Genomic DNA, 20944 nt, shown 5'->3' on the forward strand with positions numbered 1-20944 from the left:
TCAGGGGAGCTGCCCTCCTTTCCTGCCTTTGGTAGCCTTTCCCCATCTCTCCCATAGCCTCCCTGGGATCAGGGAGGGGGGGAGGGGGAAGAGAACCCCAGCAGCCAATCCAAAGCATGCATTTGCAAAATGCATTGTAAATGCATGCTTTGCAGGGCTGTTGTGTAGCTGATCCCCCAGCCATCAGCAACATTGTTGTTCTTTTGATCTTTTGCTTATTTGGGTATCCAAGTAAGCACTGTTGTCTGGCCAATCACAGATTAGTGCTATTTTTTGAAACTGCTCTCTGTAGGGCCGGAGAACCTTTTTAAGGAGTCTGCCTGGCTGGACTCCTCCATTGCTGCAGTGTTGGTGTGAGAGAGAGATTGTGCTGTGCTGGCCCTTGGCCTCAGCTGCTGCTGCTCTCTCTCAGCCTTACCAGGCTTGCCTGGAATAGAGAAGACCTCTAAGGTAAGACAATCTTGGGGTTCTTGTTTTTATTTTAGTTGGTAAAAGGACTTTTTAAGACTCAAAGTCCCTTTACTTATCCAGATTTGGGTGGTGGGTAGCTTATTTGGGGTTAGGGTTAGGGGGTTCTGCTGGGGGAGGGGGCCTGGGGTGGGGTTTTTTTTGCCAATTTCCCCATATCTTACTTTAGTGAGAGGACTTTTAAAATTGCAGTGTCCTTTTACTTTTCCTGATTTGGGTGACTTGGATTTCTTGGGGTTAGGGTGAAGGGTTTTTTTTTTGGGGGGGGAGGGGTTGGTAAAGTTCCTGTATTGTTAAAAGTTAAGGTTTTTTACTGTTTTAAAAGGATTCTGTGTTTGATTTGTTGCTGCTGTGTTGTGCTGCTGCTGTTCCTTTTCTCTTCTGGTTCTTGTGGGGGGCTGTTTGGCCTAATTTACATTGTTTAAAAGGCCACTTTTTTAACAGTTGAGTTTCTTGGCCTTCTCCTGTTGTCCCTTTTCCTGGTTCTGTTTTTTTGGCGGGGGGGGGGGGGGAAGCTGGCACCTGGGTGAGAGACCCAGAACCAGCAGGCTTGTTGTGCTTGGCCAGCTCTCCCCATGTTGTTTGGGTCAGGGCTGGAGAGCTGGCATCTGTAGATTGTGTGTTCTGTGGCAGGGAAGCTGGCACCTGGGTGAGAGACCCAGAACCAGCATGCTTGTTGTGCTTGGCCAGCTCTCCCCGTGTTCTTTGGGGCAGGGCTGGAGAGCTGGCATCTGGGTTTGCTGCAGCCAGGGTTTGCTGCAGCAGAGCAGACCTTGAGCAGATTGTGTTTTGTGTGGCAGGGTTCATAGAGTAGATAGATGCATATAGTGCATTTTGGTCCTATAGAGATTCTCTGGTGTGAAGTTAGGTTTGGCTTTGGGTGCCCCAGGAATTGGACCCCCCGGTCCAATCTTTTTGGGCCTTGGGGGGTTTGTAGGGGAGAGTCCCCTGCAGGTCCTCTGCAAATTTGGGGGCTCTCCCTCAAACCCCCTCCCCTCCAGGTGGCTTCAAATATACCCTATTTGCCATTGATTTCAATGGCCCATAAGGTATAATGGGGCTGTATATTCGGAAATAGCCACGCATCTACCGTATATGCAGCTATTCCGACTATGGAATTCAGAAATATATGGGATTCCATATTTCCACCCCCCTGTATATTTCCGAATCCATGTACTACTGATTTTTTTTTTTGCACATCCCTAGTCCCAGCTGGAGGTAAAGAAAAGGAACCCTGCTACCTCTAAAGGTAAGAATGAATGACTAGATAAGTAGAAAATATGCTTTCTTTCTTGAAATATGGCTGGATGGAGTAACAAAATGAGCATGAAGGGAACATGGGAACTCCTGAAAAGCCAGGATATAACCTTGATCAGTGGGAAAAATATATCTTTTTGGTTATTCCACCTATTCTCTCAAGTCTGTAAAGAACAAGAAGAGGGGACACCCTTTGGTTGGCATTGCATGTCTTATTTCAACAAAACCAGCTGTAGAAAAATAATTATCCCCCTATGCAATAGCCTTGTACTTGAATTTTCAGCACTTCTGATTGATAGTGATCAATGCTTATATGCCTCCCACTTTGCATAAAATGGATTTGTCTAAATACTGGGGTAAATTCAATGAAAATTTTCATTATATTAATTATTTACATCTGGGGGCTATGTTTGTGTTGGCTGGAGACTTCTGTTTCACTGTACATGAAGAAATGTGCTTGCATACAAAAGCTTATACCTTGAATAAAACTTTGTTGGTGTCAAACTTGGTTCTTCTACCTTAACATCTTGATCTCAACTTGCATTAACACTTCAGTTCTTTTAGATAGCTTAAAGGATTTGATAGATTTATTTCTACTAATAAATACATCTAATTGTTTGGCTAAAATTTTTTGGGTGTTACATCAAGAAACTTTTGATTTGATGCAGACTGTAGAGCATTCAAGCTTGCAATATGCTATATGCATCACCAGTTTAAAACTTGTAACTCAAGGCATATGCTACAATATATAATTCAGAACTCCTGAAATATATAAACCTGTTGTTAAACTTAAGAAAAAGAAGGCCCTGTGGCTGAAGTGGGGTTGTTTAGTTTGGACTGCTAAGCAGAAAGATAGTAACCCCATTTGGGGTGATATAGTAGAAAAAATTACTTCTAGGCCTCTCGTTTCCTATAATATATCTCTGACAATTGTTAAAAACAACATTTTAGAGTTCTGTTTTCTGATCCATCTGTGGCTGATTTAAACATTCAGCTGGTTTTATCTTCTGGCACCAATGCATGGCCTTCTGTTTCAGTTGAAGGAGTTAGAACTGTAATAATACAAATGAAATCAGGTAAAGCTCTTGGCCTTGATATGGTCTCCCCTGAATTATTTAAATAAAACCCAACTTGGTTGGCAGAAGTTTTGGCACCAATTTTTACACAAGTTAATGATTGTTTGTTTAGGCTTCTAGTCCTCCCTTTCCTATGTTGCAGGCTCAGGGCAGGTTACAACAGTATTAAAAACGTACAAACATTTAAAATAGAATATAACCATAAAACAGTTACAAAACAGTATTACTATATAAAACCTTAAGACGTGCCAGCAAGACAATGTGCTGAATTGGATGAAATTCCTATTGTTATATAGCTGCAGATCTAAACAATGCAAGGGAAGTGGGTGAGTAAAGCAGCTATGATGGACAAAAATGCCGCTATGCAGAACTTAGACATTAGCCGGTTGTCAGTTGTGGGTAAATTATACACAAGTTGGTAAATTGGTTAGAAAACAACACAGTCTGGTGAAAAGAATGATAGAGCTGCTGAAGGGGAGTGAGTGTAATTGATCACTGCCATGTTTTACAGTTTATTATCAATAAAAATTAATATCAATAAATATACTGGCAATAAAAAGGGGTAACTGTGTGTGGTCTTCATGGATCTTAGCAACCCTTTTGATACTATACTTAGAGAAACTGGGCAAAATTGGGAAAACTGTCTATGGATGGACATCTTTTATTTCTTATTCATCAACTTTATGAACATCCAACAGCCCATGTTAAGTGTAGCCCTTCAGAAGTACTGATAGATCCTGATTCACAAGATAAAAGTGTTAAAGACTGATGCATTTTGGCCCCTCTGTTATTCAATCTCTATATTAATGACCTTAATTCTTTTTTATTACAAGAGGATTACCGGTCATCTTACCTTGCATCAAGGCTTTTTTTGTAGCAGAAATTCCTTTGCATATTAGACCACACTCCCTGATGTAGCCAATCCTTCAAAAGCTTACAGGGCTCTTCTTACAGGGCCTACTGTAAACTCTTGGAGGATTGGCTACATCAGGTGTGTGTGGCCTAATATGCAAAGGAGTTCTTGCTACAAAAAAAGCCCAGCCTTGCATCAGTGAAACTGCCAGTTCTGCTGTATGAAGTGACACTGTGTTTGGATCCACAGTGGGTTTGCATAAACTTATCTATTTTCTAAATACTGCTGTAAGGAAGATGAAGAAGAAGAGGAAGAAGAAGAAGAGGAAGACTGCAGATTTATACCCCGCCCTTCTCTCTGAATCAGAGACTCAGAGCGGCTTACAAACTCCTATATCTTCTCTCCCCACAACAGACACCCTGTGAGGTGGTAGGGCTGAGAGGGCTCTCACAGCAGCTGCCCTTCCAAGGACAACTCCTGAGATAGCTATAGCTAACCCAAGGCCATTCCAGCAGCTGCAAGTGGAGTAGTGGGGAATCAAACCCGGTTCTCCCAGATAAGAGTCCGCACACTTAACCACTACACCAAAGTGGCTCTCTGGAAGGTTTGGTAATCAATGTAACAAAGTCTAAAGCTGTTTTTAGTAGAAAACAGAAACTTAGGGATTACAAATGAACTGGGGCTGGTCTGCCTATGCAACCACTCAATTTAAATACTTGGGGTTCAATGCTGATCTTTCATGGAGAACTCATGTGACATCGGTAATAATAGTTCCAGACAGCACTGAGAAAGCAATCACTAGGTTATTTTATGTCTTGGGGGACAATATATACCTTCAGCGCTCAGAGTATTTAAGTCAAAGGTAGCTGGCCTTTTGTTATATGTAGCTGATGTATGGATAGAGGCTGTTACTGAGGGTGTTTATCAACTGCCAGTTAATTTTCTTTGTGGTATACTGCCCCCCCCCAAAAAAAAATGTTTGGCTGGCATTGTTCTAAGAGCTGAAGCAGGTAAAGTCTCTTTCAAAGCTAGGGTGTGGAGCAGGGCATTTAATTTAAAGTTAAAGGTCCTTCAATCAGATCCAAAGTGAAGTCTACTCAGTTTTATCAAATTGGACAATCATAAAAGCAACTGAAATGATAATCTGAGATGCCTAGGGATTTCAATAGAATTGATTAGGAGAGTAAATGTTGATGAGCTAAAGCATCTGATTAAATTTCATCTGAAACGAATGGATTATAATAAGGTCAAGAAGAGTTTATTCAGCCCTCATGGTTGGCATCCCCCTACCAGTTAGAACTCAATGCATTTTTGTGATCTAATATATCTTAAATATAAATGCACCTTTATGTTGGTGCATCTTAATGCTTTACCATCTGCAGTCTTGACAGGTAGATACGCTGGTGTTCAGTATTCAGAGAGAACACGTAATTGTGACCTTAATCACATTGAATCCATTGACCATATACTTTTAACCTGCCTTGAATTTTAAAAACTTAGACAGGAGCTGATTTCCCCCCTACTTAGTAAGGAATCTCCTTCTCCAACTGTTGAAGCCTCTAGGCTACTGAACAGTGTAAATGGATCATAGAATCAGAGTTGGAAGGGACCTCCAGGGTCATCTAGTCCAACCCCCTGCACAGTGCAGGAAACCCACAAATACTTCCCCCTAAATTCATAGGATCGTCATTGCTGTCACATGGCCATATAGTCTCTGTTTAAAAACCTCCAAGGAAGGAAAGCCTTCCCGAGGAAGCCTGTTCCACTGAGGAATCGCTCTAATGGTCAATAAGTTCTTCCTAATGTTGAGCCAGAAACTCTTTTGATTTAATTTCAACCCATTGGTTCTGGTCCTACCTTCCGGGGCCACAGAAAACAATTCCACACCATCCTTTATATGACAGCCCTTCAAGTACTTGAAGATGGTGATCATATCACCTCTCAGTCACCTCCTCTCCAGGTTAAACATCGCCAGCTCCTTCAACCTTTCCTCGTAGGACTTGGTCTCCACACCCCTCACCATCTTCGTCACCCTCCTCTGGACCCGTTCCAGCTTGTCTATATCCTTCTTAACTGTGGTGCCCAAAACTGAACACAATACTTCAGGTGAGGTCTTACCAGAGTAGAGTAAAGCAATACCATCACATCTTATGATCTGGATACTATACTTCCGTTGATACAGCCCCAAATTGCATTTGCCTTTTTAGCCATCACATCACACTGTTGACACATGTTCAGCATATGGGCCACTAAGACCCTGAGATCCTTTTTGCACATACTACTGCTAAGACAAGTCTCCCCCATCCTATAACCATGCATTGGATTTTTCCTACCTAAATGCAGAACTTTAAATTTATCCCTGTTAAAATTCATTTTATTGGTTTTAGCCCAGTTTTCCAGCCTGTCAAGGTCATCCTGTATCCTGTTTCTGTCTTCTACTGTATTTGAAACCACTCCCAATTTAGTATCATCTGCAAATTTAATAAGCTTATAAATTTATATAAGCATCCCTTATATAATCTGATATATGCCAATAAAGGCTGTTGTTGTTGATATAATATTCTGAAACAAATGAGATCTGTATTTTTTTTTTAAAACTGTTGCCCCAGATACAGGTCACCCATTGCACGGTAGCATTCAATTCTTGCTCAAGTCACAAAGGAAGCTATTATTTTTAAGATAATAGCCAGTCATTTCTAGATTTCATTTGTCATAATAATACTACACAAGGAATACCCCAGGGGTCATTTTGTAGCAGGAGCTCCTTTGCATATTAGGCCACATACCCCTGATATAGCCAATCCTCCAAGAGCTTACAAAAAAGAGCCCTCTAAACTCTTGGGGGATTGGCTACATCAGGGGTACGTGGCCTAATATGCAAAGGAGCTCCTACTACAAAATGACCCCTGATCCTGACACTTTGCAGGAAATACTATAAACACACTGGGCAAACACTTATTTAAGTACCACCTATTCATTCAGTAAACTCACAAAAATGAGCAAAGGCAGCAATGATAATTATTTCTGCAAAATATTTGAGCAGGCCTATGTTGTATCAGTAATCCAAGGATGAAAATTCTGCTGAAAGGATTAATGTAGAAGCTGTGATGGTGATAAAGAATTCTGTTAATTAGAATTGTTTGATGAATGTCACACCCTGAAGAAAGGTGTTGCTACTGTCATCTGAGGGACTAGTATAAAAAGCAATAATCTATGAAAGGACAATGAAACGCTGCAACTTCCAACAACTAATTTGTTACAAAGATGCCGCAGCACCTGAGCAAAAACACACAGAATTTCTTTTGCATTTGCTCTGGCTCAGTGATATTGTTTTCTTTTGCAAGTTATGCTACTAACAGAGTAAGTGACCTTGAAAGGTTCAGACTTGTAGTGGCCTTTCAAGCTCCTTGGAATATTTCCCATCCTCTTAGTGCCCAAAAGTTAAATGCAGCCCTCCAAATTGCCATTGAAAAAGTCAATGGGGATCCCTCTTACATTGGCAACTACAGTTTGGAGTTTGTTTATGCTGACTGTGGCTGCGATGCCAAGAAATCCCTTCAGTCTTTCATCAATCAATATCAAAAGGAACACATCTCTGCTTTGTTTGGACCTGTTTGCTCAGAAGCAGCTGAGGTAGAGTATGGATTCTTCTTTTTGTCAATTGTGCCGGCTTTTAAACTGGAAATTTTCTTTTATATTCAGCTGCCTTTAGATGACTTTCACATCTATAGTTCTATATAGGCTAGTGGCCTTGCTTAAGATTTTTCCTTTGTAATGGTACAGGAGTGCTAGTGATGCAGACACAATTACATTTGTAATTTTTGTGTAGCATAATCTATATTAGATGCTTCAAAATAAAGACAAAAGGCCAGGTAGATTAATAGATTCAGGAATCCTAAGTATAAAATCAGACTAGCTATTATCCATTAATAAATACAACTGCCTTAAAACGATCTAGTACAGGGGTGGCCAAACTGCAGCTCGGGAGCCATGTGTGGCTCTTTTACACATATTGTGTGGCTCTTGAAGTCCCCACCACCCCATCAGCTGGTTTGGAGAAGGCATTTGTCTCTTTAAATCACTTCTCCAAGCCAAGACAGCTGGTGGCTTTTGGCTGGTGGAGAATGCATTTAAAGTTATAGTTGTTTTTCCCCACCTCTCCTCCCTCCCTCTCTCCCCCCCCCCCAGGTTTGCCTTCCTTAGTTAAGCTTTTACCTGACAGAGACCAGGAAATTACTTTAAAGGTGATGACATTTACTATTCAAGCTATAAGACACCAGAAAATGTTGTTAGGCAAAAACACTTAATTATTTAAGACTATTTAAGACTTAATTATTTAAGACAATTTTAAGACTAAAATTTTAGAATTGGAATATTGGAATTTGTATGTCTAGGTTTTAAATTGTGTCTGCCTTGAATTGCACATTCTGTTATTTGGTTATATTTCACATTTTGTTATGCTATGCCATGTTATGCTACTCGACGGGTCTCTGACCATATCAAACAGAATGCCTTCCTTCCTTCCTTGTGGCTCTGAGACATCTGATGTTCATGTCTTGTGACTCTCAAACATCTGACGTTTATTCTATGTGGCTCTTATGTTAAGCAAGTTTGGCCACCCTTAATCTAGTAGAAAAAGCACAAGCAATTGCCCACTGTCCAGTGAATTTCTCTTGTCTCCCAGCAGTGGAAAATGCAAGATACTTCTAAGTATTCCCTGAACCCTTTTTCTGTTCCTTTGTAAATGGTCTATTTTTCCAGAACCTTCCCTCACTTTTAAATTTGAAACAAAGCCATATTTTTGCCCTCAGAAACAAAGTAATGAGTTTAGATTCATCTTTTATAAACAGCTTCTAGATTTAATTTCATGACAGGAGTTCACCACATTTTTTTTCTGGTCATAAAATTAGCTGCTCTTAAGGTGCTGCAATCAGGGACATAATGGTGAAAACTTTTCTCCCAACATTCACTGTAACTTAGACAGCACTGATAATGCTTCAGAAGTTTCTGTACTGCAGGCCTATTTATTGATTCTAAACTAAGAGCAACTAAAAACTATTCAATACTTCTTATCTGCCAGCTATGCATTGCTACTTTTATTATGTTCTAAACACACACACAACCTTTGAGCATTTTTGAGAATCTTCTCATATGAAATCTCTTTGCTGTCTTTCCTACTGAAATCTATGATGCATCTTTCAGAAATGTATATGGAGGAATGCAGTAGCTGCTGTAAAATTTTACCTCAGTGTTCAGTAGTCACAGTCTCCAGTCTCATGTTAAGACCAGTGTGAACACATGTAGGCTTTCACAGATCACCATGCTGAACTTAGTGTGTGGATGGAGGCTATATGTAGCAGCTTCCCAACATAAACACTGATGGTACTCTATTTTTTCTGCAGTCTTTGAAAGCTTTGAAAAGACTAGATCTTGGTGCTGAGGCTACCACCTGTTTTTACTATTATGGCTCAGACTTAGAATATGGGACATGAGATATTGATATTTTTTTATTAGGAAACAGGAAGTTATTATGTGTTTTAAGTCATCTTGAGCTATGGAGAAAGGCAGGATAGAATTAATTAATTAAGTGAACTTTCTAGTTCAATGCTGCTACTAATGCAAATCAGTAAAACACAGAACTTTCAGCCCAAAGGCAAATCCATGTTCCTTAGTTCCTTATCCTCAGCATATGCTACTTGCCTACTAGGAGTACTCAAAGGAAATCAGCCGAAGGTTGATAAGGAAAGCAGCAGCAGACTATTGCCCAAGAACTGTTTCCCAAGGTCTCATGCACCTCTAGTTTTATGTTCTGCTTTATATCCTAATAAAAGCTCATCAGTGTTGTTACACTAACAATGCCCTGAAAGCTCAATCTCATAAGATAGGGTAATAGAAAATATCTTGGGCTATCTTGTATTGACAAAAAGACCCATCTGGATAATTAGAATCATAGAGTTGGAAGGGATCTCCAGGGTCATCTAGTCCAACCCCCTGCACAATACAGGAAACTCACAAATACCAACCCCTAAATTCACAGGATATTCATTGCTGTCAGATGGCCATCTAGTCTCTGTTTAAAAACCTCCAAGGAAGGAGAGCCCACCACCTCCCGAGGAAGCCTGTTCCACTGAGGAACCACTCTAACGTTCAGGAAGTTCTTCCTAATGTTCAACCAGAATTCTTTTGATTCAATTTCAACCCATTGGTTCTGGTCCTACTTCTGGGGCCACAGAAAATAATTACACACCATCTTCTAGATGATAGCGCTTCAAGTACTTGAAGATGGTGATCATATCACCTCTCAGCTGCCTCCTCTCCAGGTTAAACATCCTAGGTCCTTCAACCTTTTTTCATAGGACTTGGTCTGTAGACCCCTCACCAGCTTCATCATCTTCCTCTGGACCTGTTCCAGCTTGTCTATATCCTGTTTAAACTGTGGTGCCCAAAACTGAACACAATACTCCAGGTGAGGTCTTAGCAGAGAAGAGTAAAGCAATACCATCAGTTCACATGATTTGGGCACTATACTTTTGTTGATACAGCCCAAAATTGCATTTGCCTTTTTAGCCACCACATCGCACTGTTGACTCATTTCAGCATATGATCCACTAAGACCCCTAGATCCTTTTTGCACATACTGCTGCTAAGACAAGTCTCCCCATCCTATAACCTTGCATTTATATACTGTATATTCAACCTAAACAAACAACAAATTATATTCAGCCTAAACAAACAAACAAAACTTCTCTGTGAACATTTCACAGCTAATCTATAAAGATGATCAAGGGCAAGATGGTGAAAGATGGAGTATTTCCTCAGAAGTAGATTGGCCAATACCATCACTTTGCACACACCTGCTACCCATTTATAAGAACACCCACAAAATGACAAAAGCTGATTAGAAAAAAAGGCCTTGGTTAGCATGAGCGACTCAAGCACAGTTAATTATTTCATTCAGACTTAAATCCCAAAATTCCAGTTGTGTAACTTTCACCCTGAAAGTGTTATGGGCTTAGGAAAATTAGCAGCAAGAGTGCAAATTGATTGAATTAGGTCCCATGACAACAAGATATGTATGATAATCCACCCACATGTGTACAACCAATGCTAAGAGAATGATGGGCAGAACCAGTTTGAAAACATTAATACCAGGAAGAGACCTTTCCAGGTCGCACCCTTTGAGTGTAGGAAGCAGTTCTGTGTAAAAGAATGCATGGAGTTCTTTCTGCCAGTATCAAACTTTCCTGGACATTGACTACTTGAGTGTATATATGTGTTGTATACCTTGTGGGTCTTTCCAAGTAATCCCATCAGTAATAAAGTCAGTTCTATACTGACTGCAGCTCCAGCATTTTTAATTTTATAAAGTTTGTTTAATTTTACAAAGGCAGCATACTAACGGTAGAGTATTTTGTGAAAATGTAGAGAAGTATAGAGGTAGAGGTAATAGAGATAGCTGCAGATGGCTCCCTTGTAAAGATATGACACTGATTTGGGAACAGGGACTTCTAGTATTTTTCTCTATGAACAATACTGGCACTACATGAATCATTCAGACTTAGGTTTGGCAGGAGGATGGCACTTTTCCTGTTTAACAACCTTTGAATCATTAATATTAATGCTGTTTTAGAGGTGCCGCTCAGCTAAAATTGGTATGGCCCTGCCGGAAAACCCCAGCTGACTGATATATGGAGATTTGGCATAGTGGTCCTGATCCTCCACTCTGTGTTGAACCTACCAGCTTTCTAATTTTCTGAAAAGGGCATTTTGTTCTTCAAACACAAATTCAGTCACCTGAAGTTGGAACACCTATTCCAATTAGCCCACAATATTCACACTAACTCTAATATAACCTTGCAGTCCTCAGAACATAGATTTTCAGCAAAGAAAGAAATCTAATATTTGACAAAACCCCAAGGAACATATTCTCTCCAGCCACTCACCAGTTTCAGAATATCTTTGTTTGGGCAACACAATAGAACCTCCTCCTTCCTATTTCTATCTTGTTTAGTTATAACCTTTATACCTGTGGAAGCGACACCTTCCTATAGTAATACCTCTCCATTGCCAGCAACATAGCTGCTCAGCCTACACAGATAAATCTTTCAAACCAATTAATCCCTTATGAGGCATATATTCCTATTATGTTTCGACAGGGATTCACTGTGATGATTTATTAGCTATTCACAATTTTCAGTTACATCTGTAGTCACAACATTTCAAGTAAACTGTATTAGATTATTCCAGAAAGAAACTTCTGAGACCCAGAAAATAAAATGGGTTGCCAGATCCAACTCAAGCCGCCCTGAGCCTGCTTCGGCGGGGAGGGCGGGGTATAAATAAAATTTATTATTATTATTATTATTATTATTATTATTATTATTATTATTAAATATCCAGGGACTTTGGGGGTGGAGCCAGGAGCAAGCATGTGACAAGCATGATTGAACTCTAAAGGGAATTCTGGCAATCACATTTAAAGGGACTGCATACCTTTTTAATGCCTTCCTGCCATATGGAAATAATGAAGGATAAGGCACCTTCTTTTGGGGCTCATAGAATTGGACCCCCTGGTCCAATCCTTTTGAAACTGGGGGGGGGGGTTGTTTTGAGGAGACACATTGGATATTATGCTAAAATTTGGTGCCTCTATCTCAAAAAAGCCTCCCCAGAGTCCCAGATACTGAGGGATAAATTCTCCATTTGATCTCCATAGAGTATAATGGAGTGCCCAGCAGACATCCCCCCCACTTTCTGATAATCCTGAAGTGGAGGAGGGCCTCCAAACAGGGGGGTCTCCTGCCCCCACCTGAGAATTGGCAACCCTAAATGGGTCACATACAGATCTGTATCCAGGAAACCACAGTCTTATGCAAAATCTACACGCTTAACCAGGATAAGAGCTGGCTAGAAGGATGTGAATATTTATTCGATCTTATTTTATTTACATACCCCACCCTCACAGGCCACCAAGGTGGTTAACATATAAAAAAACATACATGATAAAAACAGTTCTTCAAAACCATTAAAACTAAATAAAACATATCATTAAAACAATGAAAACCAAGTTAAAGTGTACATACAAAAACAAAACAACAATTAAAAGTGGGGTAGAAAGTAGGAATCACTAAGGAAATGCCAGACCTTCCCCATAAAAAAAATAGTCTTCACCCGCTGCTGGAAGATAACAGAAGTTGACAGAGGAGTCTCCCTGGAAAAGACTGCCTGCGTTTTGGTGCCATGACCAAAGCCCTCTCCTAATCTCAGAAGGTAAAGGCACACAAAGCGGGGCCTTGGAATACGATTGTAGCAGATGGGTAGATTTGTAAGGCAGTAGGTTGTCCTTCTGGTATGCTGGTCCTAAGCCATATAGGTTTGAACTATGCCCAGAAACCGACTGGGAGCCAGGGTGGATTGGCCAACACCTACATAAGAACATAAGTGAAGCCAATGGCTCATCCAATCCAACACTTTGTGTCACACACTGGCCAAAACCCTGGTGCCATCAGTAAGTCCACTAGCCAGAACTCCAGAAAGCCCTCCACTGTAGCCCTGCAAGCATCAATAATACAGAGCATCACTGACCCAGAGCATCACTGTTCTATCTATACCTTGTGGCTAATAGTTACTGATGGATCTTTTCTCCTGAAGTGATATGGTCTCTATCACCCATTCCATTCAACATCTTGGCTGCAGCATTCTGCACCAATTGAAATGTCTGAATACTTTTCAAGACCTACCTGACCCTTGTCTACCACTTCACCCCACAAGATAATTTCATGTAATTTCAATTTTTTAGCCAGTTCTCTGCCTAGATCTGTGAGGTGCTAAATAGGAGGAATAACATCCATTTGGGTGTGTTGAGGAGGTGACAATCTGGAATACCTAAACACTTTGTGTTTAGAGATTGTAGGTGTTGGTGGCTTCAGTGAGGAAGGGTGGTTTTACAGATAGCATTCTGAATAATAAAATTGGATAAAAGAGATTTCAAATAGATCTCAAAACAGTGAGATAAGTGAAAGCTTCTTACATGTCCCAGAAAATCTAACTTACCTCACTCCTGTCACAAACAAATATACTCTGTACAAACAGTGCTAGGAATATATCAACAGACTCTTCCAATATTGTTTTCCCCAGCCAAACATAGAAAATATCTAGGATCCAGACTAGGGTAACCCCTATTTAAGCACACATGCACGTGTGCACACACACACATTCTACTTCAGCCTGATAATCTATCAGGGAGATCACCAAAGTGGTCCTTCATTTCCTGGAATCCCTATCTAGCTGTAGGAATGCATCAATCATCTATCAGCATTTGGAGAAACAGAGAGATAGCACTGGAACATAGGACTGTCAGGTTCCCCCTAACCACCAGTGTGGGATGGAGGGGTTCGGTTGCCAGGTTGGGAAACTCCTGGAGATTTGAAGATGGAGCTTGGGGAGGACAGGAATCTCAGTGGTGTACAATTCCAAAGACTCCATCCTCCAAAGCATTCAGTTTCTTCAGGGGAATTTATCTCTGTAGTCTGGAAATGAGCTGTAATTCTGGGGGATCCCCAGGTCCCGTTTAGAGGCTGGCATCTTTACTGGGACACAATAAGAAGGACAGAGATGTTAGTTCTGATCTGGAATTTATCTGAATGAAAAGGTGTTGTTGCTTTGCAGACTCTAATGTAGTTTTGACCCTTTTGCCTCCAGTACTCTCTCATTCAGTAAAAATTAATTTGTTAATGCAGCCTCTGGAACGTCTCTCTACCCAGGAAGCATAAAGTTTGTAACACAAAACATTCCGTACTGTAATGTAGCTGGGTCCTCAGACAGACTAAAGGGATTACGAATGGTTTAAACAACTTAAATCAGGAAGAGCAATTTGTACAATAGTTTCTAACCTTTTTGCTAGAGCAAATATCACATGACTTTAGGGCATGCCCTGAAATTACTAGTTTCTTAACACAGTTAATTAATATACAGGAATGTATTTAAATGATACATTCTGTCAGTACAATACTGATCAGGATAGGGTAGAAAAGCTCATATAGTGATGACAAAGTGAAGCTATGCGCAGCCATCCCCGCAATAGTGAGCAACATAGATCTGTTGTGCTATGTTTATTCTAACTCTAAACAGCCTGTATTCCATGAACAGACACTGTTTGAGGAACACATTCCCTATACTACATTCATGTATTAAAGTGAGTAATGGATGCAGTTGTGGAGTACCATAAAAATACAATAAAACTTTGGAAAATAAGCACTCACCACAGAGCCAGTTGACAAGTCAGCAGGTCTGCTGCTTCCTTAAGACTAAGATTTTCTTTTGTGCACATGGGCATATCAAGGTATGCGCTAAGGAAGATACAGGAAACTGACTTAGGCAACAATTCACAACTTAGGTATTATACAATCTCGGCAGGTATAGCATGTTGATTTTAATCACTTCAGTTGCACAACAACCAAGTAATTGTGTAGCTCAGCAAAGAGAGGATGCAAAAAAGCTCCTCCAGAAGTGAATCATAAAGCATATACATTGGTTTATGCTTATGAAACGTGTATTGTTTTCTTTGTGGACAGATACAGCAGTCAAGTAATAGACCTTTTGGTGGCAAGAACTATGTAGTTACCCCTCTCCCCCATACTATAACAGTGCTTAAGTCACATTTATGTTGGTGGGAGCTGAAGTAACTTCTCTGCATGCTTCCCATGCAGATTAACTTCTCTGCATACTGCCCATACTGATTAAGTAGGTATACACATGCCTGAATACTAGAGTATGCATGCTACTTGAAATGATACACCTTTGCACATGTGAAACTGCATCTATCATCTCAGTTGTTTCTAAACAAATTCAAATGAGATTTAATATTAAAATAAATGAATCAACACTAACTTAATGAAGACTATAATGCCATTAAAGATCTGTTTATGTGTGTGTGTGAATATTACTTTCTGAGTAAAAATGAGTAGAGAATATTACTTTCTGACTAAAAATTTCCATGATTCTTTCTATTTCCCCCCCTAGGTTACTGGTTTGCTAGCTTCTCAGTGGAATATTCCCATGTTTGGGTTTGTTGGCTACACTGCCAAGTTGGACAACTCATTTCTTTATGATACTTACATCAATCTTGTCTCCCCTCTGCAGAGGGTGGGGGAAGTACTGTGTAAAACTCTCCAGTATTTTGGATGGAGATATGTGGGCCTCTTTGGAAGCTCAAGTGATGTTTTCACTTGGGCTGAAACAGAAGAACTGTGGGCATCTGTAGAAAACCAACTCAAAATCAATTTTACAATCACTGCTAAGGTGAGATACGATACAAAAGATCAAAGCCTCCATGAGAAAAACCTCAACTATATATCATCTGTTGCCAGAAGTAAGTTAAAAAACGAACAACTTCAGTTGGTCTTTCAAGAAAAAGGCGTATGTGACAATGAATACATTTACTCAATGATCTTTTTTGTAAAAATAAGCAGCAGCAGTTACTTCAGAAGACATCATACAATATTTCTAGGAAATAAACTGAAGTTCACAGTATTAGAATTTAAAACAGTTTATTAGCACATTTGTAATACAAACTAAGTATGGTGGATTTGGTTCTTTTATGAAGGATTAGTTTAAACAACTGTTACAGTTTTCCATAAGATTTGGAATGACAAATAGTTTATCTGTGGATCTGTCCAAACAATATTCATTTTCCTCAGTAAATTATTTTGGTTTTAATAGTGATTTGGTAGAATGGGAAAAAGTTTGGAAACAAAATCTAAAATTGACAAAATCAGCAGTTTTTAAGGAGAATCTATATAAAATGATGTATCGGTGGTATCTCACTCCAGAAAGATTAGCTAAAATATATCCAAACTATTTGAATAAATGTTGGAAGTGTAAGAAAAATAAGGGGATCCTATATCATATATGGTGGCAATACGGGCATGCCAAAAAATATTGGACCCAGATTAATATCTGGACCAAAAAAATCTTAAAAATAAGAGTCCATCATTCGCCAGAGTTGTATTTATTGAGTATTTGTAAATAAAACATCTCCAAAACAGCAAAAAAATTATTACTCCATATAGTTACGATTGCTAGAATTTTATATGCGAAATATTGGAAGACTCCCAAAATACCTACTAGAGAAGAATTTTTATTAAAACTACTTGAAGCTGCTGAGTTAGATACTTTGACTACGAGGTTAAGATATGGAAAATTGCAAGAATGTAGAGAGACATGGGAACCAATATATGTATGGGCGAAAAGCATGGGATTTGTTATGAGAAAATAGAAACTGTATTATGACAAGCCTTTTAAGCTCCGTGGAAGGATGGTGGTGTATGACGGTATGCAAGGGAATGTTGTAGGTTAGTCACCAATGTTTGTTTGTTGTATGTCGTGTATTGATCAATAAAGCTTTAAAAATTGTAAAAGAAAAAAAAGAAAATTATTTAGTCCTGTCATGTATTGTTGATCTAATGTTGGCAGCCCACAATGCAGTGAGATGCAATATGTCCCCTTTCAATTTTATGTTAGAATACTAAATTATGCCAATCTATATTTAACAATTGTTTTAGCAATTATTTTTTGCTAATTCTGAATGGTTTTGTATGTTGATTTTTCAGATGAGATGGATTTTTATTTCAACTTTTCTTTTACAGTCATTGTTTTAATCTGCAGCTCCTTGGATGCAAGGTCCATTTTGTTACAGGCCAAAAAATTGGGTATGGCCAATGGACCATATGTATTCTTCGTACTACAGCAATTTGAGGTCAGTAGCTTTGAAGCCATATTTCTTGATTTCTATTTTTTAAATCATCCTGGCTACTCAGAGGATAAACACACCACTCTGTGTGTGGCAAAATTTTTGGCAGCTGCTGTTAAATTATATGATTTCTTTATTTAAAGTATTAAAAATGTGAATTTTTGATCTGTAGGCTTTGAAAGAATTTAAGGATAATTTTGTCATGCAGCTGGATTAAACCAGTTTAGGGTCCCAAACGACGACTTCCCACAGGGACTTCTCAAACCACCTAGACCAAAACTAAACATCATGTTCAAAAAGTCACATAATTTCCTCACTTCTATGGGCTCCCAGAGTAATCATGGCCTTCAGAATTTTGTCCTGCTAGCTCTCTTCCAGTTACAGTTCTGCTGGCAAGGTATGATCTCAAAAGCCTATTCAGCCATCAAGTTTACTAGGTAAACTTTGGTCAGGCAGCCTGACCTATCTCACAGGGTTTTTTGAAGTTAAATGTGTTATATTGTGAGGCAGAGAACCATAAACTGACCTTTGAGTTTCTTAGAGGAAGAACTGCATACAATTATAATAATAAGGAAAATCCTGACAATAAAAGAACAAGGTGCTCAATAAGAAAGGTGTCTGTAGGACAGTACGTAAGTAAAATATACTCAACATCCTTGCAGAAGTTTAATGAACTTTTTTTGAATATGAATATGTGACATTTGATTATTTTATATACTGTTTTTATTTAGCCTCTTATACTGTACTAGTTTGATATCCATGCTTTGCTATGGTATGGAAGTACTGTTTGCACATTTCTTTGCTGCATCTCTAAGTTGCTTCCTCCTCGTAGAATTGGTGTATCTTACACAATGTCTGCAAAGACTTTTCTTGAGGGCAGTAAGAGGCGATGGCTGTGAGAGGTGTGAGGGAGAGTTGACCTGAGGGAAAGGTAGTGTGGTGACACTTTGGCATGTTCGTGTGAGAAGTTCACTTAAAAACGGGCCCTTGAAAGATCATGCACTGTTTGAAAGCTCAGTTTCCATACTGGCTTTTATGTAAAATCCCTAGTGAATTTTTAGAGGAAGACTGGGAGGTTTTTTTTTACCTCAGGGCACATTCAATAACTCCCAGTAGGAAATGCATACTGTTTAGAATGCTCTGGGTGAGGACCCATGAGGCCACATATGCAAATGACCTCTGTGTTCCAACTGTTTTGGGGGTGGGAGAGATGAGGTATGGAATGTTGTCAGCAGTTTCCTCTAACTCAGACTAGCCAGGCTCCACAGGAAGATTGGCAAACCTAGTGAGCTTTAGAACGTTGGGGGTGATATCCAATAAGACAGGTCATGTGAATGGCTGTTTACTGTAACTGTCTCTGTGAGCGGGGAAAGAGGCAGCAGCCTCCTTGCTACACTGTATCCATATGGGAAAACACATTTTACTTCTTTTTACCCCCTTAGGGGGTGAATTTCTTAAAATCCTTTCTTAGTAGCTGTCTACATCATGAAAGGAATGTTCTCCCCAAATTTTAAGTTTCTAGGTCCAGGAATTTTGACTGGGGCTTGATTTGTAGGTCAAGAGACACACGTGTGTGTTTGTATTTCCTTAAAACATTTTTAGCCTTCTGTATTCATTGTAATATTTATTTATTTATTTATTTATTTATTTATTTATTTATTTATTTCTGTAAATTTATAGTCTGCCCTTTCTCACAGTGGGCTCAGGGTGGATTCCAACATGGTAAAAACAATTAAAAACCAACAATAAAACAATCAAATAGGTAAATAATAGAGCAGTCAAACAGTTAAAACAAATTAAGAAATTAAAACAGTTAAGCCATTAGCTCAGAGTTAATTTAAAGCAGCATGGATGGTGTGGACACATAAATTAAGACATACTTGTCACAGCTTAGGTGTTCAAAAGATGTCAACTGTAGTGGCCTGATTTTTAGCAATTAGTGCTGGGAGGCCAGTTAGATGGTGTAATAAGATAAGGACACCTGCCTCAGCCATAGGCCTGGCGGAACAGCTCCGTCGTACAGGCCCTCTGGAATGGCAACAAATCCAGTAGGACTTGAACCTCCATAGGGAGCTGATTCCACCAGGTTGGTGGCCCTGGTCAAGGCAAGCCGGACGTCCATTGGATCAAGGATGGTCAAAAGATGATGACTGGCCGATTGTAATGACCTATGGGGCTCATATGGGGAGAGATGGTCCTGCAGGTATGCCGGTCCCAGGCTGTGCAAGGCTTTAAACATCAGTACTAAAACCTTAAAGCGGATCTGGTACTTAATTGGTAGCCAGTGCAAACTGCGCAGTATCGGCCAACTGCTTGCCTGTACAGGAAATTCAGTCAGTAATTGTGCTGCCGCATTCTGCACCAGCTGGAATTTCTGGATCATCCTCAAGGGCAAGCCTGCATAGAGCAAGTTACAGTAGTCCAACCTGGAAGTGACTGTTGCATGGATCACTGTAGCTAAGTCCCGAGGAATCAGATAGGGCGCTAGTTGTTTGACCTGCCGAAGATGGTAAAAGGCAGATCCTGCAACAGCTGTGACTTGGGCCTCCATAGAGAGGGTGGCATCCAGTATCACATCCAAACCTCACCTTCTGAGCTGGCACAAGAGATGTGCCATCCAAGGTGGGGAGCCGGATGCCCGATCTTAGCCCCCCACGTCTTATGCACAGGACTTCCATCTTGCTTGGATTAAGCTTCAGCTGACTCCATTGCAACCAACCAGCCACTGCTTTCAGTGCCCTGAGTAGATGGTCTGGGGTAGAGTCTGAGTGGCCGTCCATCAACAGATAGAGCTGGGTGTCATCTGCTTACTGGTGACAACCCAGTCCAAAACCTCTGGCAATCTGGCAAGGGGGTGCATATAGATGTTGAACATAATCGGTGAGAGAATTCGGTACACCAAACTCTAGTGAATAACGCAGGGAGGTCTGCTCGCAGCCTTTGTCCCTGACCACGGAGGAAGGAGGAAAACCACTGTAAGGCCACCCCCTGGACTCCAATGTCGGCAACGCGGTGGGTCATTAGGTCATAATTGACCATGTCAAATGCTGCTGAAAGATCTAAAAGCAAGTGCAGTGCTGACCTGCCTTGATCCAGATGCCTTCTAAGGTCATCTGTGAGGGCAACCATCTGTGAGGGCAACCAGAGCAGTCTCCATCCCATGACCAGGACGGAAGCTGGACTGGAAGAGGTGAAGGACAGATGTATCTTCCAGGAAAACTTTAATAGTGTGCTTGCTGCTTTTAGGTATTAATTATGAATTCTTGCTTTTTAATGGAAATTGTGTTAGGTTTTTTTTATTGTATAGTGCCCTGGATATTCCTTGGATAGAAACTGGGATAAAAGTCAAATAAACAAGCTCAAGCAACAGGACATGGTTATACCACAGAAAACATACCAATTTATTAACTGATACATGCTTTTACTTTTGGATCCAAACAGCCATGTTTAATTGGTGACGGGCTAGAAAAGAGAAGAAGGGAGATCTCAGTTCACGCAGCTCATATACTTCAAAAATTTTCTATAGGAATTGGGAGGTCA

At 40.1% G+C, this 20944-nt stretch overlaps 3 protein-coding genes across 4 annotated transcripts in view; 1 reads left to right on the forward strand and 2 right to left on the reverse strand.

Moving 5' to 3' along the window:
• The window catches only part of TECTB (tectorin beta), a 174909-nt gene that overhangs the window by 73719 nt on the left and 80246 nt on the right, over window positions 1-20944 (reverse strand). The gene's annotated exons all lie outside the window — the stretch shown is intronic.
• Window positions 1-20944, reverse strand: part of ACSL5 (acyl-CoA synthetase long chain family member 5) — a 214804-nt gene that overhangs the window by 44731 nt on the left and 149129 nt on the right. Inside the window, exon 1 of one of the 2 annotated variants that reach the window (XM_060241677.1) lies at window positions 14916-14940. The exons of the other annotated variant lie outside the window; for it this stretch is intronic. The gene's annotated coding sequence lies outside the window, so the exon portion shown is untranslated. Of the gene's footprint in view, window positions 1-14915; window positions 14941-20944 lie in introns of those variants that run through there. 2 annotated transcript variants of the gene reach the window in all.
• Window positions 6919-20944, forward strand: part of LOC132574312 (guanylate cyclase 2G-like) — a 69754-nt gene continuing 55728 nt past the window's right edge. Inside the window, exons 1-3 of the mRNA XM_060242673.1 lie at window positions 6919-7287; window positions 15676-16024; window positions 17301-17410. Coding sequence (XP_060098656.1) covers window positions 6919-7287; window positions 15676-16024; window positions 17301-17410 — 828 coding nt within the window. The remainder of the gene's footprint in view (window positions 7288-15675; window positions 16025-17300; window positions 17411-20944) is intronic.

Source organism: Heteronotia binoei, chromosome 6, assembly GCF_032191835.1.
Source record: "Heteronotia binoei isolate CCM8104 ecotype False Entrance Well chromosome 6, APGP_CSIRO_Hbin_v1, whole genome shotgun sequence".
NCBI classification, from domain to species: domain Eukaryota; kingdom Metazoa; phylum Chordata; class Lepidosauria; order Squamata; family Gekkonidae; genus Heteronotia; species Heteronotia binoei.